General features: G+C 42.7%; 1 protein-coding gene and 1 long non-coding RNA gene across 3 annotated transcripts in view; one reads left to right on the top strand and one right to left on the bottom strand.

The window, feature by feature from the left end:
• LOC137606957 (uncharacterized) overlaps positions 1-25881 on the bottom strand; it is a 289217-nt gene that overhangs the window by 91908 nt on the left and 171428 nt on the right. The window lies entirely within an intron of this gene.
• LOC137606956 (CUB and sushi domain-containing protein 3-like) overlaps positions 1-25881 on the top strand; it is a 255437-nt gene that overhangs the window by 70581 nt on the left and 158975 nt on the right. Inside the window, exon 3 of the mRNA XM_068332318.1 lies at positions 18268-18380. Within this exon, the coding sequence (XP_068188419.1) occupies positions 18268-18380 (113 nt within the window). The remainder of the gene's footprint in view (positions 1-18267; positions 18381-25881) is intronic.

The raw sequence follows: 25881 nt of genomic DNA, 5'->3' as shown, positions 1-25881 counted from the left end.
CAGGTTTCGGTACAATACGATAAAATATATATTTAAGGGAAGAAATTCTTTCACCTCCCTCGACAGGAGTCCTTGTGAATCAACATTTTGAAAAGAAAACCTGTGAAGATGTGGATGAACTACAGCGGGTAACACATTCAAATTTGAAATGAAGTTGGACAAAACAAATAAATCCTGTTTTGAATGACTTGAAACCAAACGCTGGACACAGCGGGCAGCTATCGGGCATCTAATTCAGAGTAAATGATTCTGCAGAATGAAACGTTTTTGGAGTAATATGTTTTTAGGTTTTCAATCAGTGCAAAATCGCTAAGCCTTGCACCCTTGTTCTAGCAACCACTTTCATTGGGAGTGTTTTTGATTCATTCTCTAGTATTTGGCTCTAAAGAGACAGTGTTGAAATATAACAAAGCAAGTACCTTTCAGTCGATTCACCGTTTGGAAAGGTGAGTCACAGTTGTGTACAAAGAACAAGCAAAACCTACCAAATCTACTAAATTGGTCTTGTAGATTAGCGGAGATCAAACTCTTAAAGAATGCTAGCCTACCACAGATTGCACTGGTGTGGACAGGGGTGAGAGTATTGGGAGAAGGGCCTTTCTCTCGCAAAACAGGAGTTGTAGTGGCCCCTTTCCTCCACCATCTCAAATGCCATCAAGGTTTGAAGACCTTGTTCCTGAGGCATTATATAAGGAAATGAACACTGCTATTCCCTGGTATGAATGGCATTTGGGCCTGGAGGAGGTTGGAGAAAACTGGCTTGGTTAATCCTCTGTTTATGGCGCTGTCCCTTGCAGCTCATTAAGCCTTCTTCCAGAACGAATGTATGTGCAGCCTCACGCCTCTCTCCCTCCCCAGCAGTACAAGTTTTACCACATCTCAGCGAGAGACGATTTACCAATCACAGTCACGCACAGTTTGTGGCCTGATTTCTGTCTCCATGCTTCAGACATTTCAAGTCGTGTGTCTGGAGAAGATTCGGGCATCGACACTCCCCGTCGCTCCGCCGGCACCTGTATTTAATGATGTTCACGTTACCACAGGTTACACACTGAGTCCATCCTGCTTTGCAAGAAATTCCCTGGTCTGAGAGAGGGCATCTATAACGGTGTCACCAGTACCTCTGGACAACAAGGCTCTATGTTTGAATCATCCTGTGTCCGACTGTTTTCTTGGGCAGTAATTCAATAGTATCCAGGCAAAGATTTGAGCCGACCAAGATGCAGTACCAAGCATGATTCTCAAGTATAATCTGAAGCTCTGCTCATTAGGATACCTCACCAATGCCTCCATAAAATGAGAAGCAGCCATTGCCAGCAGCGGCTCCCATTTAAAGAGTTTGCAAACATTAAACCAGATTGCAGTAGGATGACACCACACTCCTCCTTGCTTCTGGACTGATGGAGACACTACTGCCCATCTCTGCCACCTAAAACATTTTGGTTCCATTCGGGAACCCAAAAAGCGTTAGACTTACCTAACACAGACTTGCTAGCTCACAAATACACTTTTGACTTGTCAGGTTGTAACGCTTTGTCACTTTTCCAGCACCCTGATAAGATGCAGCTTGTTCCAAACAGTCATGTTGTAAACATTTCGCTGTCGAAATAAAAACATACTGCTATCTGTGTTCAAAACACGGAATGTGAAAGTATCACAAGTCCAATGAATCGGAGCAGACAGGCGATGCCTTTCCCCTCTGGCACACCCGAGGGCTGCAACCCTTCCCCTTCAATACTTCTGATCATTTGCCTGCCGGTCCACCTCCAGTCATTGGTTGAAAGGTACCGCACCATGATGGGGAATGTGAAAACACTCGATCACAGAACTACAAAAGTCGCTTACGCCTACTTTTGGTATTTTGAAGTTCCGGATTGTCATAGAGAGAACATCAGTTGATGTGCTTTCTGTACAATATGCTTACATTGGTATTCCATTGAACAGAAGCACCATATTTGCCTAAGGCTATCCCTGCAACCTGCATAATATGCACTTACATAGAAACCTGTACGAGTGTCTATGTGTGTTACCAATTGTTTGCTTGATGATCTGTCTAAAGGCAAGGCCGAGGAGAGATGTGTTTTTTTATGCTGAATTGTGGTTGTGTCCCTGGATTACATCAGTGGTCCTCCATGAGCACTGTGGCATTACGGGCTTTATTTGAAGAGGGAACTATCCGTAATGTCTGTGCTACGGCCAGATAGTCTTTTGTTGAAATTTTGGTGTCTCGTTGCGCTTTCATAGGGTTGTTACCGTTTGTGATGTGGCAGCCACTTCGCTAGCTCACTCTGTCCTTTCTGTTCGATGTGCGATGAGCTAGAGTGTGGGTAGATTGACTCCAATTCCATGGCTGCTTTATCCTGTTAGGTTTGTTCCCTTCCAGTTCCAAATTTCATTCCCTATTTGACCGAGTAGAAGTGGAACAAAATGTTATGATCCTAACTTTTGGCAAACCTCATGAAATTTCTTAAAATGACAGATGTTCCATCTTCGTTGAAATATGTTTAACCTCCCAGACACCGTTTCTCCTTCATATCTTTAAGGTCTGTTCTCAGAGGTGTTGTGTTTCTGTATCACACTTCTGTATGTTGTGAGTCAATAATCAGCAGCGTGCATGATGTCATTCCAAAAATAGAAATCTAATACATGGCAGGTGATGTTGATATCAACACAAGAATCTATGGGAAACTATTCAATCCTGGTCTTAATCTGTGAACTTTGGTTTCGTATCACTCATATATTGATTCACGGTCATTTGCATCATCGCTCTTTCTCACGATATCTCAGTCTTCCTTTCTCCAACTGATTTTAATTCACTCTTTCATCTCCCTGCTTCTTAATGTCTGTCTCTCAACCCATCTGTGCCTTTCTTTTCACGATATTAATTCAACACCCCACCCCATCTATTTCTCTCTCAATTCTTCCTATAAATGTCATTAATTCAGTCCCGATAACAGGCTTTGTTCTTTTCAGCACAGTCTGGTGCAGCCTATAATTATAATCATTACAATAATGCCAACAGTGTAGTACAATATTCAAGAGTCAAATCCCCCGGTGATGTATCTCTCTTGAGTCTTCGTTGCTTTTGTGCTTTGTGTCACGTTTTGGCCACCGTAGAGATTATGTCTGTGAGTGTTTCGTACACCTGGGGCTTGCTTAATAGATTTTTTTCCCCCTCATTTTTCCATGAGTGGTCTGTTCAGTCTAATGAGAATAAAAGGACGCCTTTTCACATCGTATGCAATAACCTATCTGTTACAATGAGCGAATTTAAATACTAACTGCCTCGCTGCAACCGGTGGAGGCAAAACTGCTATTTCAGTTAATGTGACATGGACATCTTTATGCAGGGTTTCCTCCGGAAAAGCCTCAGGCCCGACGAGCATCTTTTTTTTATATAACTATTAAGATAAACATGTTTAAACAAAAGGAACCAGATTTAATTTATCTGACAGCCAGGCCTTGCTGATCTAATCCTGGTTGTGTTCTGTCTTATAGTTTCAGCTGCAAAATCTTGAGATAACATTCGAACTATAAGAAGCATCACTGGGCTGATTGGGTTGCTTCCATTAGAGATTCCACCTGGTAACTTATGTTAACTACAGTTTGAAGGAATGTTGTCCAAATGGGCTGTTCTACACAGCCGAACAGTGGGTCAAATAAGATGGTAATTTAAAGCCTGACAGGGAAATTTTTTGACCGAGGGTCATCCTAGACCCAACAGAGGGTCATCCTAGCCCCAACAGAGGGTCATCCTAGACCCGACAGAGGGTCATCGTAGACTCGACAGAGGGTCATCCTAGACCCAACAGAGGGTCATCCTAGACCCGACAGAGAGTCATCCTAGACCCGACAGAGGGTCATCCTAGTCCCAACAGAGGGTCATCCTAGCCCCAACAGAGGGTCATTCTAGACCCGACAGAGGGTCATCGTAGACTCGACTGAGGGTCATCCTAGTCCCAACAGAGGGTCATCCTAGACCCGACAGAGGGTCATCCTAGACCCGACAGAGGGTCATCCTAGACTCGACAGAGGGTCATCCAAGCCCCAACAGAAGATCACATTAGACCAGACAGAGGACCGTTCTAGACCCATCAAAGGGTCACCTTAGGACTGACAGAGGGTCATCTTAGACCCAACAGAGGTTCATTGTAGATCAGACAGTGGTTCATCCTAGACCTATATCCAACAGAGGGTCACCTTAGTGCTGACAGAGAGTCACCCTTGACCAGTGAATGTGGTGAGATTCACGACGGTGAGGCACCTGGGTTAAAGTCAGGTCTATGAGCCAGACAGAGTGACGTATTTGCCAGTCTGACGTTAAAAACTGGTTAAATGCATTACGAGTGTACCACTCAGTTTGAACAGGGCAGGTTATTTCCCGATCTGAAGTTCGAAGCAGATATTTAAGCACTGACGTTCATTTTTTTTGATTAATTAAATCTTGTTTTGATCGATTGGTATTCCAATCTGAGGTGAGACTCAGCTGCTCACTGCTGCACTGCAGGTCCTAAATTATTTTTAACCCGTTTTTAATGTCAGGCTGCTAATTGACTGGCAAATGTGACACTCTGTTTGACTCGTAAAACTGACTTTAACATCGGTACCTCACGTCACTGTCCTAGACCCAACAGAGGGTTAACTTAGGGCTGGACAGAGGATCATCCTAGACCCAATGGAGAGTCACCTTAGCGCTGACTGTCTCTGGTCCTGTGGGTAGCTGGGTTTGCTGCACTCAGATGGAGACCATGATTAGTTAGCATGATGTTGGCAGCTCTTTTATTCACGTTTCAAAAAGACAGAGAAATGCAACACAGTGAACAAATAGTTATAATGGCTTAACACTAATGTTTTCTGAAATCAAACAAATGTGATCAAGGTGATTGAATAAATACCTTCGAGACTACTAAATGCAATTCACGTCCTCTGAAGTCTGCGGCATCTCTTCTTTTTAAGGGTCTGTTCATGCTACATAAATATAGTTCAGTTGTTTCTTGTAATTACCGAAGCACTGACAGATCATTGCCTCATCAAATACGCAGTATTGTCAGGAAGATGCACTGCGATGATTAAAATTCATCTCTTTTACACTCAGAATAAAAATCTGGCTTCATTTTATCTGTTTGATTTCCTGTGCAGCTTCCAGGCTGCAGCTAGGCATCATGGGAGGATTTTAGTTTTCACGCGAGGCGAAGTGGATCCTTTGCTCTGTGATAACCTCATTTACTTTTCCAATAATTCGGGAAACGAAAGACGAGACTTTTCTCGATGTTCCGAAGCGACGACTTTCACTAAGCGATGCGCCGCACTCATTTTTGTCTCGTCTGCTTGCATTTACTGTACGACTTTTTCCTCTCACTCATTCCGACTCACTCAACCTCAGCCCATTATAACGTTACTATTTCAAGTGGAGTATGGGTAGTAGCTGAACAATTCCTAGAGATTAGTGGTCTCAATTTGTCCTTGAAATTGTTTTTAGGGTCAGATTGTGATGAAATGGTGTTGAGCCCTGAGAGTGGTTTGCATAATAAAACGATGTGCATACAGTTTTTACTATATGCTATGAGACAAAACTGTCAGTGGGAACTTTTGACGTCTTGCATTTGAACTCTGTCTCTACTAGAGGAAGTATAGACTGTCTGGAATGACTCTGGATTATCATTGCAAATGTTTTTGGCAATTAACAAAGCTTGCCTTGGTTTTTCTTCTTGTGTACTTTTGTTAAGATAAAGTCTGACTGAGTTGGATTCATAAAGTATGTTGTGCACAAGCAGATACCTGTCATATATGAACCTTAGCCTCATTTAATAACCTCCAGTGTTGTGATCTCTCTCATATAATTCCTGCACCGCTGCATCTTCGTCCAAAACTTCAATGCCCCTAGATAACTAGCTGGGAAACCCTGTACATGAAGTCTGTACTCTGTTTAAACACCAAATTATTTGCTTGTCAATGTTAGGTTCTATAAATAAATACCTTTACATAGTTTTCGGCCTCATAAATAAGTCTTATATACTGCACTTACATGAAGTTGATCGTGAATCACCTCTACAAACAAGACCTCAGGAGTATTCGAAGCTTTGTCCTTTAAAGCTGCACTACAAGGCAATATTACAGCATCAGTATATTGTACAGCTTTACTATTAGCCTCGGTTACACTGAAAGAAGGTTGTTGTCACACACCAGGCCCTCATCTAAATTTCAAATTAGATATTGACACCCCAAATAAAAGGACTTTGATTTTTGAGTTGCGATGCACGGCCCTGGATGAACCCACCCCGGCCTTAGTCATGGTTGGATCTTCTTAACCCGCCTCATTTTGAAAAGCAGGCTAATGACAATCAGGCCAGTGTAACAAGTCAGCCAATATTCGTCTGCTGGGTGTAATATTGATAGACCTGCATGTATATGTGTGTGTCCATGTGCATCTGTGTATGTGAAGCTCCAGTAATCTCGCAGGCTAAGCTGGTAATCCCTTCAAGATGCCCATTAGCCTCTTGACATGCACACAAATGCACACACACACACACACCCGGACACACACAATCGAGGGCAGTCACCCAGGTGTCAGGCAGACTGCTCCTTAGGGAGGGATCAGCCATGGAGCTGGCCTGCCGTCCCCGGAGGGAGGGATGGAGGCGCTGGTCGGCGGTACATAACGATTAAAGGCAGGGAGACAAAGGATGGGGAGAATAACAGGGAAGGAGATGCTAAGAAGAGAGGAGGCCACACCGGTATGACACCAGGGGAGAAGGTGTAAAGGTAGAAAGAAATAACAAGGATTACAAGAAAAGGGTAACTTTATTTTCTCTATTTCTGCTCGCCGACCCAGTCTTGGCATCAGATGCTGTTATCTCTGGAATACTCTCTGATACTTTCCTGTCCAGTATTTTGACAAGCACACCACATTTCTGTTACGGCTGTTTGTTTTATTTTGTCCAATCTTGTACAGCGAAGATTGTTTTTTTTTTATTTCCAAGCATCCCCCCCCACTGATGCTTTTAGTCGTCTTTCTCCCTGATATGTCATCATCTTATTTGCACAGCACCGTTTCTTTGATTCGGTATCGGCGAACAGATGATTCGCCCGAGCCAAAAATGGACTTTCTGAAAAGTTCGTCTTTGTAGACGTTGTCTTTGTTCCCGAAACACTTCTTTTCTCTCAATCAAATCATTATGTTAATCAGCTTTAAAAAACAAACAAAAAACACTCTCATGCTGGTCGGACAAAAATAAATAAATCACTCATTTTTATTTTTGTAAAACCCACGTTTACACACTTTTTTTTTTAGGGATGTGGAATTTGTTAACACGATTTCCTCTTGAAGTCTCGGAGCCACCTACCGTCTCGGTGGAGTTTAGTAATGAATTATGTGGGCAGTGAGAAGCATCTTTCTCTCATTAGATGACAAAAACCACACCGAAGCTCCACAACTGTGAGTCATTCAGTTTGAACAGTGAACCCACCAGCGCACCATGCTGATGTGGGAAGATGGAGGAATTATTCCCTTTAGTGTGTCACATAACACAGTTAGACACAGCAGCGATGACTCATTCACACCACGGGTATGTTGTTTCTGTTTCCTCTAACATTTCTACACAAGTGTGCTAGAGACGGTTTTTCAACTTGGCTCAGCACTGCTTCTTTTTTAATATCCTTGTGTTATTTTTTTCTCTTCCCGTGTCGGACTTCCGTGCGTTCCGATCGGACCTATAGGCTTTCAGCGGTCTCTTATTTTGATAGGAACTTGATTGGATGGAGAAGTTAGCAGTATATAAGACACAAAAGTGTTTTAAAAAGTTTATGAGTGTGGGAAAAGGTAATACAGATAGAAAGTGGTTTGATATCAGTATTGGGAGGGTTGATATACTTATACATTACCGTTAATAATAAAATAAATAGTTTGTCGCTATATCGCGGAATTTCGTTTTTCACGAGTGGAGCTGGAAGGCATTAATCGCGAGTAACGAGGGATTACTGTACTGGGATTTAATCATTTTTAGCTGCTACACTGAAAACCATAGGACAGCGAGGTGCTGCCTGAGGCGCGACCTCATCGTGCCAGGCCAATCAGGCTTGATACTGGTGCTGAATTCATTGGCTCAACTTGTTTCCTTGGCAACCTAAGTTCTTAAAACACTATAACATTAAATGAGACAAACAAGATGTTAAAAAGTGACCCGTGATGAATCTTGAAACGGTAAGACAGGACTACGGCTGGCATAGGAACCGCTAATAGGAGTTAGCCACTAATGTTGTTTTTCCTCCTCCTGATGGAGCAATGTACCATCTTACGTACACTTAACTCTAGAAATGCCTCTTAAATGTACATTAATGATCATAATAAACAGTGTTATATTCACTTTTGTACCTATGTGGCTCCCTGAGTGCTCAGCGTTTTGTTAGCCTCAATGATAATATAAGGCTTGCTTGTCTTGAGATCTGCCTTTTCCCCATCCTCCTCCTCCTCGCTCCACTGTTACAGTGCATAACCTTCATCTCCGTTTTTCACACAGACGTGAGCTTTATTTTTTTCCCAGCCTTCACACCTTCACGGAGAATGTTAAATATTTTAGTTTGCTCCGAAATTGCGATACATACGGGTCTCTGTGGGGAGCCATTAGGTATGACACAGTGGTTGGGCACGATTTTAGATTGCATTGCAATAGCCCCTTAAAAGTGATCATATACCGAATAAATAAGGAATGCTGATGCTATGCGCTAATAGCTAAAGGAGTGATGATATTACAGTCCTTAGAAACAGCTGAGAAGACCAGTTGATATAACACAACACACTTTACTGCACTTTTGACCAAAAAGATTTGCATTTGAATAAATGGTTTGAGACAATCTCCACCGGATAATCTTCCTTTCTCTTTGGTGAGGAGACGCCGTAATCAATATGTAATTGGAGAAATATTAAGTGAGGAAAATAAGCTAAATGAAAACCAATCATTCTCTCTTTTAAAAGAAAATAATGATGCACTGTTTCATTCCATGGGGCATTTTTCTATCGAAGGAGATCATTTCTGTGGCTCCGGATAATTAAGATTGCATATAAGCATTAAAGATCATATAATAGACGTGCATATTAATTATATGTGATGCTGCAAAGGAACGATCTTGTGTATTTTGGCCTCCCTGTTGGTATTCCGTTCAACCAATCATTAGATTTCAGAACCAACTTTACCGGGCAATAATCTCACATGTCGTAATTCGCTTTTGGGAGAGCGTTTCTGCTTCTCCATGGTAACGAGGAACGAAGAAGCAGAGCAGACGGAGGAAAAAATGGGAGACCTGAAGGCCCCCCGATGCAGACGGGCTGAGAACAATGTGTTCCTCCCTGCTCCGCTGCTCCCTCCATTATGCCTCCAGACAGAAATACAAGAATTCAATTAAAAGACCATGTAGTGACCTTAACACACATGCACATGCCTGGACACATACACTGTTGATGTATCAATTAATCAATGTCTGTCATTTGGCCATTCTAGCCCGTGTATCCTCACCGGACCGTGTGAATTATATACCGTCTGCGTGTGTGTGTGTGTGTGTGTGTGTGTGTGTGTGTGTGTGTGTGTGTGTGTGTGTGTGTGTGTGTGTGTGTGTGTGTGTGTGTGTGTGTGTGAAATATCATTCTGTTCTATAATGACCCTTGTTATTCCCAACTCTCAAAATGTTGTACACCACAGCAGACCCTCTAATATGTCTTTTTGTTGTGCGAGTGAAATGCGTGCATGTGTGTCTGTGTTTGTGTGTGTGTGTGTATGTGTGTGTCGGAGTCATTAGTGTGGCATTGTGTTGTTTAACATTAAGAGTATATGGCCTGAGCCCTGGAGCTAAAGCTAACGTAGCATGATACACTCAACGAAAGTCACACACACACACACACACACACACACACACACACACACACACACACACACACACAAACCCATTTCGCTGTCAGCTGGAAGCAAAACCCATTTTATTGATGATCTTCAAATTTGGTATTTTCAATGAAGATTGTAATTTTTTTGTCACACAACACCAAATTACAGTCCTGGAGTTGTGACTGATGTCATCACCAGAAATCATTTATAGCTTTTAATATTTTGTGAGCACACAATCAGATTCAATAAATGACTGTATTCTCTGCAGCACTGAATACAAAGACATATATTCACTCTTTCTGGGCTTTTCTTTCTCAGCAGCTCTGATTTCTGTGGGTCACATGACCGCTTCTCTCCAAGCGTCTTATTTACTCTGATTGGGCATCTCCCCGATGAAACCCTATATTTACATTTTTACGCACTTAGAAAGATTAAAATTACAACTCCAAATAAGAAAACAAAACATTAACTCTCTGGTAATTTGTCAGATTTTACAAATCCATCCATGGGTGCTTTTAGTTTCTATTTTTGATTAATTTTCTATTGAAGTAATTTCAGCCTTTCAGCTTTATTAAAAATATGCCATAAAACTGCCATAATATAGAAAATTGTACAGAATACAGTATAAACAGCAACAACAACAGGATGATGATGATGATGATGATGATGATGATGATGATGATGATGATGATGATGATGATGATGATAAAAGGCTTTGATAGGTGAAACACACACACACACACACATACACATTATACATCATTACATTATAGATGTTCGGATCATACCGCATCTTCAATTAAAACACATTATGGGATAAAGGGTTACTAGGATACGACATGACATCCTCACATTAAGAGGGAATAACCCTTTCAACAACCCACTGCCTGATCACGCCCCCCCCCCCACACACACACACACACACACAGGAGATGGAAGGTCCTCTCAGCTTTGTATGTGTGTGTGTGTGTGTGTGTGTGTGTGTGTGTGTGTGTGTGTGTGTGTGTGTGTGTGTGTGTGTGTGTGTTTTCCCATCATATATCTTCTCCAACATATCCTCGGTCACCATCCCATCTCATCCACTCTCTCCTTTTTGTCTCCCCCTCCCTCCATACATCTTTATATTGAATGACCCTTTAAGGTGCTGTCAGCCCTGACACTTCCCCTTTAAATGAAAGCACACACACACACACACACACACACGATCTGTCTCCACCTATCAACAAAATACAGACGCACGCACACGCAACAGTCCCATGCGCATCCCATTCCCACATATGCATCCATGAGTGTGTTTTGCTCCTTTCTGTGCATGCACGTCAGGTTTGATAGTAAGTGATGGGGGAGCTGGCTGCAGCCCAAAAAGCTTTAGCTCAGGTGGGCAGCAATCACTATCTACCCACCTGAATGAGAGACAACACAGATAAACGTGGAGGAGGGATTCGCACAATGTTCATCATTTAAGAGCGGCGGCGGCGTTTCAACCATGCAAAGATATTTATTCCTGGAGGAAAAACCACATCCAGACGGGACGGCTTTAGGAACCCCGTGTCCGTCTCCAAATCAACAATCACGGGTTCAGGTTGGCTGGTGTCTCTGTGTCTGTTGACATGTCAGACATCCTATTTTTAAATTGGAGCAAGACGTTGAGGAAACTCCTAGAATTTATTTGTGTATGTTCCCTCAGCGAGTTCCGTTTCCAGAGTAAAGTTGTTTTTTTTATGTCAAATAGACTCATCTAAATGTCCGTCTCAGTCTCCGATTCTTGGTCTTGGAACCTCGACTTGGAGGTCAGAAGGTGTCTCCTTGCACCTCAGAAGGATTTAAGATCTCTGTGCTTCACAGCGGCTCTGAAGGAGATGGGAAGGAATGAGTTCACCAATGGGAGTGACACACACACACACACACACACCAACTCCTGCACGCCTCCCCCCATCCTCACCCATCCTCATGCCGAGGGGGGGAGAGAAAGAAACAGGGTGCATATGGGATGTGTAGGAGGTCTGACGAGGTGTACTCCGCCCTGGTGTAAATGTACAGTACAGCATGTGCTCTATATCTTCATCCGTCCTCAGGTCATTGAATTCTTGCTCTCGCCTCTGTTGTCATGGTTACGTATTTGTTTTGCTGTAATGGTAATAATAAGGCTGCACTCATGTCGGCCTGATAATAACCAGAGTAAGTATTCAATTACAGACAGTCAGAGTTTTATTCAGTCTATCCTGAGGTTTGTATATTTTAGGGAGGCTGTATATCTCCCCCCCCCCCTCGTTCTCTCTCTCTCTCTATGATGAATGGAACCAGTCAGTGAGGTGTAAGGGTGACCTGGCCCAGAGCCCCTTGTGTATTTATTACCTCCCCCACAGAGAGTTGGGGAAGGTCATGTGATTGGTGTCATTTGTTTGTTTGTTTGTTTGTTTGTTTGTAAGAGTTTGGAATGGATTTCAGTGATATTCATGGTAGTGTGGCATCATCATAGTAGGATTTATACATATTTGTGTTTATGAATGTACATGCTGAGTAATTTAATGGACCGCTAACACACTTACACACACACACACACACACACACACACACACACACACACACACACACACACACACACACAGGGAACAAACACACATTATGTTCAGGGTTGGCAGCGAATGATTGATTTACAAGAGACCAGTGACTATTGACCACATGTACCGTGGCCATTCTAGCCCGTGTGTGTGTGTGTGTGTGTGTGTGTGTGTGTGCGTGCGTGCGTGCGTGCGTGTGTGTGTGTGTGTGTCAAATGTTATTAATCAATCACTCTCTACAACCCATAAACTTTTAGAGGAGAGGAGAGGGAGGAAGGGAAAAAAGAAAGATAACAGAGGAATAAAGGAAGGAAGGAAGGGAGGAAGGGAGAGATGGACGGAGGGAGGAATGATGATGGAAGGAAATAAGGATGGAAATGAGGAAATAAAAAAGAATGAAAGAAACAGCAGGAAGGGAGGGAGAGGGGGAGGACGTATGGATAGAAGACTGTAAGGATGGATGGATTAAATATTAAGACCTCATCATTTTAGGATGCGCCGCCTCCACTGATTCATTAGACAAGTTATTAATTAATAAGGAAGGAAATGGGTCCCGCCGACCAGGATCTGCTGTTCACAGTTGAGTCTGCAGAACCACTTCCTGTGAGGAGCGCTCCCCGTTGTCATGATGATGTCATGCACCACTTCCTCTAGACCGCCGTGCCGTTAGCGACACGCTACCGTGTGACATGAGCACAGCATTAATAGCGTTTCATCGTCAGCTTCAGAGCATCGTTCCCGATCAATAACAAAATAAAATCATTATGACGCGCTTGTCACCCGCAATTATGGGCACCTGTAGGTTAATGCCTTAGAACAAATGTCACAAATCTCACGGCTCCTCTTAAAATTAGTAGCTGATGTAATTTCTCTTGGTAATAAAAAGGGTTCTTGGGTAATGAGTCATTGTTATAAGTCATGGCTATAAATAGATGAAGTAGAGGATGCTCACATCTCTGAGTGAGAAGACAAGCAGAGAAAAGAGGAGGAAGAGAAGCAGTGGGCCGGCGGCCTTTACATATAGAAAGCTACCTTCCTCTTGGGAAACACGGAGATGGATGGGAAGTAACTAACCGGGCAGGAAATTGACACAGTTACCATTCTCCCATCGGGAAGAAAGACGGAAAGCAAAGAGGGGAGGAAAGCCAAAGATTGATAGAGGAACTGTACAAGAGAGTGGAGGCAGAGCGGGTTCAAAGCGTTCGGTTCATAGGGGTCAGGGCCTTGGGTGAGAATCCGCTCAATAAAAGACGGGCAAACTGAAGTGGCAGCGACACACAACTACAGACACACACACTTTCAAACATGTCCTGTTGGTCTCCGGGCGCCGCTGTGCTCGGTTAGGGATCGAGGGGCGACACAGGCTGACACTGGCCAAGGGAAAATAAACAGCATTCTGCCTTTACGGACGGGAATACCGAGGTACCAATGAGACCGACGCAAAATCAAACCAAATTCTGCTTCTGCTTAAACAGTTTGACACTAAAACAAACTGAAATTAAGGCCCAATCCCATTTGTCCTGAGCGACTACATGTCTGTGGTCCCACAGTCGACACACACTCCAATTGAGTCCTTTTTTAAAAAAAATTTCCTTCATTGATGTTTACAGATTATCTTTCTACATGGCAAGAGTAATTATGAAAATGCTTTTTTTCCCCCTTTTGGCAATAAAGTGACCATCAGATAAAAGGGAAGAAGAAGAAGAGAAAGAGAGGAAGTAGAGAGGGGCTCTAACAATCGCATTAGCCAGACTGCATGGTTCCTTTTTGGAGACAATGAATAGACTCCTGTGCGTGCACGTTTGTGTGTTTCTATGTGTGTTTGTGTGTGTTTTCTTGTTCTACACTGGCTGCAGTTTCATCTAAGAAATCCTTGCGATGCCCTGAATGCAAACTGATCTTTGTCTTTATTTATACTGATAAATCTTGAAGCAAAATCTGGGGGGGGGGGGGTCAAAAATATACAGCAAAGGAGGATTTTTAAATAAAAACATGTACGGAATATTGAGTTTTAGCCACTAATACAACTTTGTGAATAATAAAAAGAAAGATAAATGGTGTTAGGAGGAGGGATGCAGGTTCTGGTCCATCAAATGCTGTGACTACACTCTTTTTGTTGCATTAAAGCAACAATGAGCTACTTTTGCGCATAAAACCGTACAGAAGGTGCGAGATTCCTGTGACTTATGCGTGTGATGATGCATGGGGCGGTGTGAATCAGCGCTCACGGAGACGAGCAAAACTCACAGTCCATTCACGTTAGTCATCCCTGTGTTTGTTGCCGCTGATGGCTAGAATGTGACTGATGGCGCCGTGCCGTATAATTCCGCCATTACCAAAAAGCTCCAGCTGCATTACCAGCATCACCCCCCCCACCCACCCCTGGACCAGCATGGGGTCGACCCTAATTCGTATGTACGCAGAAGACGCAAGAGGGATTGAATTGCATGTGAACGAATTTATGGCTAAGCATGCAGGAAAGTAGGACGAATCACAGCGGAAGCGTTTGATTTTGTGTCGGTTGGCCTGAAATGAGTGAATAAAAGAACAAAACACTGTGTGTATGATACAGATCATGTATTCTGCAGCAGCCGAGTATTAACGCGCTGAGCAGCTGCTGTCTGTCGCTGTTAGCCTAACATAGCGTAGCTATACTATAAGTAACTCAAAGCAGATCAAGTGACACACATTGGACCAATGAGGTGTCTCGTAGACACCCAGTTAAAGGAATAGTACCAGCCTGTATGCAATAATGGAAAAATACTATGATAATCAGCTAACAAATTAGCATATCTGGTCCTGCTAAATTGCACAACATATGGTACATGTGCTACTATTCTAATTGCACGTGTACATCACAACTGTTGTGTGGTCATGGGTTCATTCTCACATTAGCATTTTTATAGGTGTGAAATCTTTACGTTTTATCATATCTGCAAAGCCAATTTGCAGAAACTCCAACATCTGTGCAAAACTTCTAACGTTAGCGCAACTGCAATGCATGCAAGTGAAGGTGCAGATGTTGTTATATAATGACAGGTTTTTATTAGGAGTGTATCATGCTAGTGGGATAACCTTGTAAGAATACAAAAAAATGTAGTGGAATAAAAAGGAAAATGAACAAATATTTAAACTACGATGCCACAGAGGAGGATATATTGAAAGAGGACAAATGAGAGGAGGGACCGTTTAAAAATGAAGCCTGGAAAACTGAAGTCATACAGATTATGTACAGAAAAGAGATTAAAGAGATGGTTGGGGTTTTATGGAAAGTGGGCTAGATGTGAAAATACTATGCACTGAAAGAATCACTGAAAGGAAAGCGAGATGAGCCACTTTTTCTGGACGCCATGAAACCAGAATTGAGAGGATAGAAAGGTCAAACTAAAAGGGAAAACACAAGAAATTAAATCGTGAGAGATAAAAGCTTTGCTAAAAAGTGATGGACAAATTATTAGGAGGAGTGAATGCAGGAGGGGAAGAAGTTCAAGTTACCAATTGAAGAAAAGTAAGACGGACGGGGGAAAGAGTTGAGATGGAAAATTGGAAGATGAGAAGAGAGGTTTGGAAGGAGCGAAGAATTAGTACAGTTTGAAAAGGTGGAGGTGAGAGAGTAAAAGAAATAAAGGGGAAGGGAAGGGATGGAAAGATGTGAGGAGACGTGATAAAATTGGCACATCACGGAGGATAAAAGCAGGGTGGGAGTGGGAAAAGATGAAAGAAGAGCTGAAAGGAAGAGTAGATAGAGGGCTGAGAGAGGGCAGGTTCTTGGAGAAAACTGTGGTTGTTTTTGGCTGATAGAAAGTTTAATACATTAAAATGTGGGGCAGAACGACGGATGAGTGCAAGAACGGGGCAGGGAAATAGAGAATTAAAGAGAGTCACTGCATTATGGGGTGTAACAATATTTTAGAAGCACTTTAATGCAATCAGAGATGCTGCAAAGACATTAGAAAGAAATTGCTTTTAAAAAGTTGTAACAGTATAAATGCTTTTAGTGGCGTATCTCAAGATATTCCTCAGGCGGCAACTTTGAAGGTGAACATGTGACGACTAATGAACCAAAAATGACTCATTTGCGCAAAAAAATCTCAACAATGATTTCATATGTCCGGACAATCTTTTTCGTCAAATTTTATTAACATTATCATCTTTTCTCCACTCCGTGTTCTTGATAGTCTTGTTAGCATGCGTTGGCTTTTGGGATGGCAATGAGCTGACTTGGTTGGAAGGGTGAGAGAGAAAGAATACAGATTGATGCCAGAGGGAGAATGTAGGTGCAGGTTGGTTAAAGTGAATGTTGGCTCAAAAGAAATGTGATATAGAGAAATGAAAGTAAAAAAGATCAAAGACCGTATATAAGAACCAGAGGACAGAGGCGAGAAGGAAAGGAGGTGAGACAAAAAAAAGGTGATGGGGAGTTAAAAAAAAAAAAGAAGCCATATGAATTCTAAGGAAAGAAGATGATTCGAAGAAAAGTTTTGAGGTGGATGTAACCTACGGTGAGAACAAAATGATATGGAGAAGCAAGGCAAGAGGGCAGCAGAGGTAAAGAGACAGGGGGGGAGAAGTTGGTTGAGAAAAAAACTCAGGAAGAAATGAGAGAAGAAAGGAAAAGTATGAAGTATGGTAGAAAAATTAAGTATGAAGTATGCCAGCAGAAAAAAATGTAGCTTTGCAAGGAGGTTCAGCTCATTTCTATTGCGGTAAAAAATAAAGCAGATGGTTGATTTCCCTTCATTTTTGCTATTTAATTCACGGAATCTTAAACACCTGACCTGTTGAGTGCACACTTAAGTTTGGAGGACAGAGTTAAACACATCAAAGTCAACCTTTACGCCTCCAACTTTCACATATTCATCTCAAACAAGGCAGTTTAACACATTAGTAGTCAATTATCAGTTCTGATAGCGAACGCAGTGGCAACTGTAAATGTGCTTTATTTGACAGTAACGTCATATTTCTCATCCAGAATCAGTTATACTCCAATTACGGACCCGAGTGTTTTCCTGTTTGCCTCCTTTTTTTGGTGGGAACTGTGATCTCCAATTTATTTATAACCTCCTATACAGTAATTGGTTTCAGTTCAGTCTTTATATTCTCAAATAATGACGATGTTTTTTTGGGGGGGTGGAGGGTTATGCTTCTCGCCTTTGTGCCAAACAGAGGTTCTGGAAATCATTGGAGACCAGAGAGAAATCACGGAATGTCTGAGTAATAAGAGAAATCATTTGAAGTCATCGAGTGGAGCACCAGCACCATTTGTTATAATCAATACAATATATACTAAAGGTGGGAAATTTAATTGCTTTGCAAGCAAACAATCGTTCTGGTATTTCTCATCTAAAAGAGAATCATTCAGAATCCGACTTTCGTCAATGTGAGAATCTGGGGCTGTTTTGTGGAAATGGACACCATGGTCGCTTTACGTCCTTCATCAATTAGAAAGGTTGATAATGGGAGTGGGTTGAAGGGTCCATCGGGTTACAGCTGAACCATTTCCTCCTCCTCATGCATGAACTGAATGTTACCCCCCGGTGTTTCTACAGTAGCCAAGAAAGGACAATCCAAAAACTGACTTTTAAAGAAGGAATTTAGGGGTTTTTTAGAAGGTGAGGCTCTGTAATTGGTTGTAATCTGAAACTACATACTTCACTTTGAACTGAAACCTGTGTTATATTTATTTATGCTGAAATAATGTACGCCCATTTTACTTTTTGGGTTTTGTTGTCACACAAGTTTAAATTACATTTAACCAATTAATGTTTCTGTCCTTTTGTTAGGTTACTGTACTCGTAATTAATTTCAACACATTCTTCTCTGTGTCCCTATAGGCTCACAGGCTTCCAGGTTCCTCCCCCTGTCACCAGCACAGGAAATGTCTTCTCGTTGAGGTTGACCAGCGACTTTGCAGTCTCTGCTCATGGCTTCAAACTCAACTATGAAGGTACAGAACACTTGTAGGAATTTCTGTCGGGACGTGTGAATGCTAAATCTTGATCTCTGCAATATTTAGCATTTAACCGAATGAGTTTTTCATTTGGTTAAAGCACTTGATAACTTTTTGTATCATGACTTCCATTGGGTTACCAAAAAACTTGGTGCTGACTGATCAGAGAGAATCTCCTTTGCCTCATTGGCTTATCAGACTATTCTGGACAGCAAAATCCCATCTCTTTGCTAACATCCAAGCTACTTGTAGCAGCTACAATATTACATTTGCGATCTCAAGAAGGCGCCAACTTTCCTGACTATGAAGATGACGCCACTGCAGTTTTGCAAAGTGACGCCGTGTCTGAGGCAGGACTACCCTCTGATGGGAAACCCACAAAATACCAAATCCGAGTCAGAGCGAGTCCACTGGGGCTGGTACAATGTGGTGGAAACAGCTTGAATTCACAAAACCCACTGCTTAGATATGCCTTCATAGCATTGCATCTTCATATACCACTCATACATGCTAATTAATGGGTTACCTTTGTGTCGGCGCAGACAAAGATCGAATGATTCCTGCCCAACTCCTCTGGTAGCCAAAAGTTTTTCAAGGAGAACTGTCTTGTTACAAACCCGTCTCACAATTTGACTCACAATTCTGACTCCTTCCCACTCAGGAAAGTAAAAGGACTCTCTTAATGGGTGACAAGTTCATTCCTTTTCAACACGGGCGAATGTCAGACTAACCGCGGAGAGGAGGGCATGGGCAAAGCATGACACAAAACGGGAGCACACTGAAGGCTCTGTATTATTGATGGTTTCAGACAGACAGGCTTTTGAGGTAATTCTTTTCGTATGGCAGAGCACCTAACCACTGGATTGTGAAAATTGATCAATTTTAACTCTCAAATTTAAGTCTGCCTTCTCTTTCTGGCAAGATGACAGAAAGATATCTAACATTCATCCACAACGTGAATGTTTTACCAATGAGATTAAAGATTTTAACAAAGAAAACCGTCGGTGCTGCTCCGAACCTTTTCCTTGAGGGTCTTAGTGAACGAGATCGCACCAGTTTTACAGATCAAAGGTTGAAGTGATGGTTAAAATTAGAACTCTCTTTACATCTACAACTATGTCCCGTGTGCATTAAAGATTTCAGATTAGGTGGAGATTAGAAGAACTTTGATGTCCTCAACAAGGCTGTTAGTTCCGTAGCATGAAACAATGAGCGGAGCAACAAATCGAGGACATAAATATGTAGTTGTTTGCACTTTGCTGAACTATCTCTGAGATCTTAAAGGCCTGCAGGGTTGAAATACATGATGTACACAAAATGCATATGTATATAAGCTCATATGTATTCTAAGGCGGTGGATTGTCCATATTAAACAGTAGGCTTTGTAAAGTGCACATCCCATATCTGCGTTATCGTCCTCACACATCAGCACACACATCAGCACTCACTGTTATAATGCATGTATTAAAATTGCAGAGATGCACAGATGGTGTATGAGATGTTCTGTTGTCATGTTCATGTAATATTTGTTTAGTCGTCTTGGCGACCGCAGCCATGTCGATACCGGTTAAGGATTATTATGGAATGTACAAGAACCTGAGTGGATGCACTTTTCATGAAAGATGATTATTTTGTATCAAAGCTGCTAAATCAAAAACAATTGTTTTTGCATCCGTATATCTCAAACGTCACCGCCGCTGGCGTGCAGTATGTCGCTTTCTTTGCTGCACGACTTTATCTCATGAGGTGATGCCGTAAACTTCAGAACTCTTTCACCAAAAGCCAACATGTCACAGCAGGAAGAGCATAAATAATGAAACCAAAGACGGAATTCCATTTAGCTGCTTCAGTTTCTGAGTCCTGGCATTGTTCATGGCGGTTCACTGTCACACTGCATGACTCTCCAGGGACCTTGAATAGACCGGCGCCGTCATTTGATTAGCAACACCATTGTGCGAACTGCCATGACATTTCAAAATGGCTGCAGCGGGAAAAAAAGACCTGTTGAAAAGGACTACATCTGGTGTAATGTTTGATATGGATTTTGCGCTTATGAGCCAATATTTGAACAAAAAAAAGTGATGTGAGCATTTCAAATAATTAAAATGAGATGAATTCAATCTATAATTAATATATTATGCATTAAGGTGGCTGATTTGGCTCCCTAGAGGCTCGATCATATTGATTATATCTGGGAATTTGGAGGCCAGGAGCTTTTTTTTTTTTTTTTACACTTGAGTGATTTTTAACTACATTCATGGAGTGGCTGGATGTACAGGTCACATTCCTGGGTGGGTAGTTTTGGGGGTGGGGGGGGTCTTGTCATCGAGGTGCACCTGCGTGAATGTCAGCACCGAGATTTCCCAGCAGACCATTGCATTTGTGAAGAGATTACTGGTCATTCGCTGTCTCGGATGGTCGATCGTCTTGTACGGCGAATAACTCCCGATGTCGCCGATTGCGTCGGCCTCGCTTTAAGTCCGCACACATGTCTGAGTTTATGCGTGTTTGTGCACGGCTGTGCATTTTGGGCGACTTGAACGTCCAGGCAGGCGGCCCAGATTTATTCACTTGGCGCATGCTACTGCTAGCGACTTGGCTACAGTTCATTATATGTGGATTTGTGAGTGTTTGTGTGTGTGTGTGTGTGTGTGTGTGTGTGTGTGTGTGTGTGTGTGTGTGTGTGTGTGTGTGTGTGTGTGTGTGTGTGTGTGTGTGTGTGTGTGTGTGTGTGTGTGTAAGCAAAGATGGAAAGAGTTCACCCCCAGTGAGAGCATCCAGGGGAATAATCTGTAGAGCCCCCGCTGCTGATACATTCAGCTGTTTAACTTGAGAGCGGTGGGGGGGGAAGCGGGTGAGCGATGGAGGCGCACTACACTTGGCATTCGTCTTTCTATATTCAGCATCTTATACCGTCCACACTACGGATCTTCATTTATACGGCGGGGGAGCAGGTTTTTTTTCTCCAAGGGAACGAATGATCCACCCCGGTTTGGAGAGTTTTTGGCAAGTCAGCCTGGGTCCATGTAATCCGTCTGCCTAATCTGTCACTGGAGCCATTTCAGATTTTTGATTTTCACAGGCGATGCTTTCCGATACATTGTGAGAAAAGACACGAGTAAAAAATACTCGCTCGTCATAGTCATGTTTGCTGTGAATGGTTTTTATTTGCAAGCACAACTTATTTTCAGTAAGAATAAAAGAAGCTACCAGTTGAGGACCAGAAACATGCGAGGCTAGCTTCGAGACATTCGGGGTTTGCGCATCAGTGCCCCCTACAGGATGATGCAGGCGGCGCAGATCGCCTCACAGCTACTCGCTGTTGGCGTGAACTCAAACACGACAGCAGAGGATTCCTGTGATCCATACATCTAACGGTTTACGACACAGGAGAACCAAACGGATTTGTCTAAATTAGATGTGTCAATTACGAATGTTGGTGAGTGGGTGGGGCTAATCTCCGTGGGATTACACTAGCCATTATAGAGGGTCCAGCCTGTTTGAGATAAATAAAAAAGCATAGCTCTATCTACACAAAATGCAAATTTTAATGACTGTCAAATTAACATTTCTTCATTTATATTAACGTACTGTATATTTAACAGACGAGGCTCACAGGTATTGAGTTAAGATTTAAAAAAAAAAAAAAATTCTAAATTCATTTGTGGGTCAGGAAAATGAAAATAAAATGTTGTCATCGACATAATGGCTCCAGATTGCACCTTTGTGCTCGACCGCTTTCCTCGTCGTCCGACGTGGACTTTGATTCCACAGCCGTATTGGTGTACGTTTTAATCTGGCACAGCAACAGCCTATCCAAATTTAATTTAATTTCTCTTAATTTTTGACTCTGAACATTTATTCTGTACCAGATGGAGTCAATTAGAGCATGAGAGCAAGATGCAGATTAGTGAAGCATCAGAAGCGATTGCAGCCGTTTTTTTGTTTTTTAAGCCGACCGCCAGCGTGGGGAGGAGGTGAAACTTTGGATTCACCAATAGATGTTAGGATCATTTGAGCCTGGGGTGAGGAATCCCCGCTGGACATCACGCCATGGAGTTAGTCCAACCTAGACGGCGACCCCGGGGCAGTCAGAGAGGACGCCGGAGGGCTTTCCTATCCCACCTGGATTTTGATCGCCTCGGGATTCCTGCTTTGGGAGCCCAGAGGGAGCCGAGGGTCCAGCTTTACCTGCTTCGACCGCACCTGAGATCCGAACGCGCTTTTCGAAAAAAAAAAGGATGAATGGATAAACGAATGAACGTCGGGATCAAATACTGCGGGACAGAGGTCACGTATGAAGCGTTTTCACATTATAAAACAGGAATGAAAGGAGGTTAATTGAACGGTCGCTGCATTGGAGGGATTTTTTCCAGTGGGTGAAGCCAGAGGTGGAGTGGCGTGGAATTCGTTTGGTGGGATCCACTTTGATGTTATTGTTGGACTCCTTGAACATTTCTTCCCAGTTCCTCTGAAGACTGTCAAGTCATAAGTAATTCATGCACCGGCATATAGCATGCAGTGTGTAAGTGTGTGTGTGTGTGTGTGTGTGTGTGCGTGCGTGCGTGTGCGTGTGCGTGTGTGTGTGAGTCGGAGAGAGAGAGAGAAAGAGACTGATGTATTATTAAGCATTATGTCGAAGGCGGTTTGATATTGTGCTGATGAGAGGGAATCACAGATTATCACAGCATTTAGACACACACACACATACACACACACACACACACACACTTGCACAATGTCCTTCCTGTTGAAGAATAGTGGTATATATTTTCTTTCTTCTTCATTTTCACTCCCCTTTCTCCGTTCCAGAGGTCTGCTGCTAATCCAGAGTTTCTTAATCCCACAGTTTGACCCAGCCAGGAAGAAAATTGAGATTTGACATGTAGAACCACCATGTGTGGGTCCTATCATTACTATTAAGTAGTAAGTGATGTGAATCCTGGGATTAGAGGAGGCTGAGAGGAATCCAAAAAAAAAAAAGGGATGCTTCCCAGCTGTTGAAAAGAAGGCCACATTTCTGGGCCGCATTTGAAATGGGACAGCTTTGTCACACCGCTGCGAAGCCGTCGCTCTTCAAACACAGCCTTTGAAGGATGCTGCCCCCAAATTGAGACACATTCTCTAGAGATCAGAGCATTTAATGTCCTACTTCTGCTTCCAAAGTTGACATAAATAAACGCCGGGATGCACGTTACCATTGAGCGATTGCTGCCAACGCACAGCCAGCGATTGGACCATCCGTACAATAAAACGTGAGCCACGGCTCCAGCATCTCCAATGAGAATCCAGCGCTAAACTACGGTGAATTTTTAATTAGAGGGTTAAAAATTGAAGGTAAAACTATACGTTTCTGTTGTGCAGCTGCTTATTTGCATTTGAGACGTAACACCGGTGCAGAATACAGTCATCAAAACAGCATTTTGTGCAGAACGCGCATGCATAATAATATCAAATTGTGTTAACCTCACATTTAAATGAACCGTATTACCCACATTCATGAATGATACATCGAGACGCATCAGTGTGTTCATAGAAACACACACACACACACAAACGTGGACACACACACACACACACACAGAAAGAGAGACACTCCCAGATGAAATTATTTCCTCGAGAACACGGACCAGGGAACATGTTCATCCTGCCATGCGACTAACAAGTCAGCAGAGATTTCACTTCACTCGCCTTATCTCCCGCCTCCCTCTGCTGTTTTTCCTCCTCTCCACTTACCATATCTCTACTCCTCCTTCTCCTCCCCTCTGTGATGTAACAGTATACTTATTCTAACCGTCATTTACATGTGCGGCGCCGTCGAGCGTTTACACTGCGCCTCAAGACAAGGGGCTTCGCAAGAGGTTAGTAAAATATGTGTGCGTTCGATAAAAGGAAAAGGCATGAAATGAAAGCGGTTCGCAGTGAACACAGTTTTATTTTGGTTGTAAACAACAACAGGATCAACACGTTTTCAACCACGATTGTCAAATCCAAATCAAAGTCAGACAAACTTCATCAAACGCCACGGAACCCTTTTTTTATTCTTAAAATAGCTTGAACTCCTTTTTGAAGTTTGTTCAACGCCAGTCGATGGATTCTGGAGGAGCTGGAGATATGAAACTTGACTCAAGTCGCATCGGTCTGACTGAAATAAGATAAAAAAAGAAAGGATGACCTTATTTCGATCCATCCACTCCTCATCCTTAATCGTTATGAGAGGTTGAAATTGTGTTTTTGCAAACAGATTGGCACAGGTCGAACCCGTTGGGAGCTCTCGCTTGCCAGATGTCAGCGGCGTCAGAGGACCGTTTTCCATCTGCGCTCTTGTGCGTCGGTTCCATGTCGTATTGTGGAGGGGGTCACCTATTAACAGAGCTTTCACTATATTTAATGACCTTCTAATAAACACCAGCAAAGGAGAAGGAGGGAACCGGTGGAAGAGGTCAATCCTTGGACTGTAACATTGAATTAAGGTAGTGTTCTACAGTGGCATCTAGTGGACACAGGAAGTCACATTGTCATCCTATGTCAACGTATTAAAAAAATTCTCGTTCAGCTTGTCCTGTTAGGGGTCATCACCTTTCCATTTTAAATGAATGCACATATTTGTTTGGAAAAGTTTTTTATGCTGGATGCCCTTTCCGCCACTGCATTTATCTAGATTTGGGACCGGCTTAGAGTTGACACTGTGCCCCCGTTGTGTAGGGATGCAGATCCCGGGAATTGAACCCATGGCACCATGCGTTCTAACACTGAGCTACATCCCTGGCCCAATCCGACAACGACAAATGAAACACAAATTTTAAGGCTGCGTTAAGACTGGCAGCTAAAAAACAATTTTTAGCCTATTGTAAGATTGAGAGCAGGTGACTCTTTTGTAGTCTGAACAGCCATATACCACATAAAATCAGATTTTGTAAGACGGATTGAAACCTATTTCGGAAGGTAGTTTTAAAATTGCATTTGGACAGATACATCTCAGTCTTGTCAGTGTGTACAGTCAGCCATAAAAATCGGATATGAAGCGGAATCTGATTGGAATCTGATTTGCCTGCAGTCTGAACGCAGCCTAAGAATCATGTGGACAATCAGGCGTCCTAAAACGAGACACCGGCTCCTCCCCATTTTGACTCCCCATTTTTATCCATTTGGGGTTTTTTTTCCTCCAATGTAATCACCCACTATTTGTATTTATCTAACATTCTACTGCAGTGAAGCGAAAAAACCTAAACCGTCCGAGTTGAGGAGAGGAAGGGTAATAACGAGGAGAAGAGTCGTTTTTAAATGATGGAAAAATTTGTCATTTGCTCTTAAGATCATCACTTCCTCTGGCTGGGTTGACACGTCGTCGATATCCATCTGTTGACGAAAACAAATCACGTTTGACGCCCATCCGTCGAGGTGCGGGAGGGTGTTTTTCAGATAGAACAGGGTTTCTTCTCACATTAGAATTCAATGGACGCCTTTCATCGACGAGGCTTTTCCATCTCCTGGATGG

Source organism: Antennarius striatus, chromosome 14 (genome assembly GCF_040054535.1).
Source record: "Antennarius striatus isolate MH-2024 chromosome 14, ASM4005453v1, whole genome shotgun sequence".
NCBI classification, from domain to species: Eukaryota; Metazoa; Chordata; class Actinopteri; order Lophiiformes; family Antennariidae; genus Antennarius; species Antennarius striatus.
The sequence above is the reverse complement of the archived record's forward strand: the minus strand, read 5'-3'. Positions and strand labels throughout refer to the sequence as shown.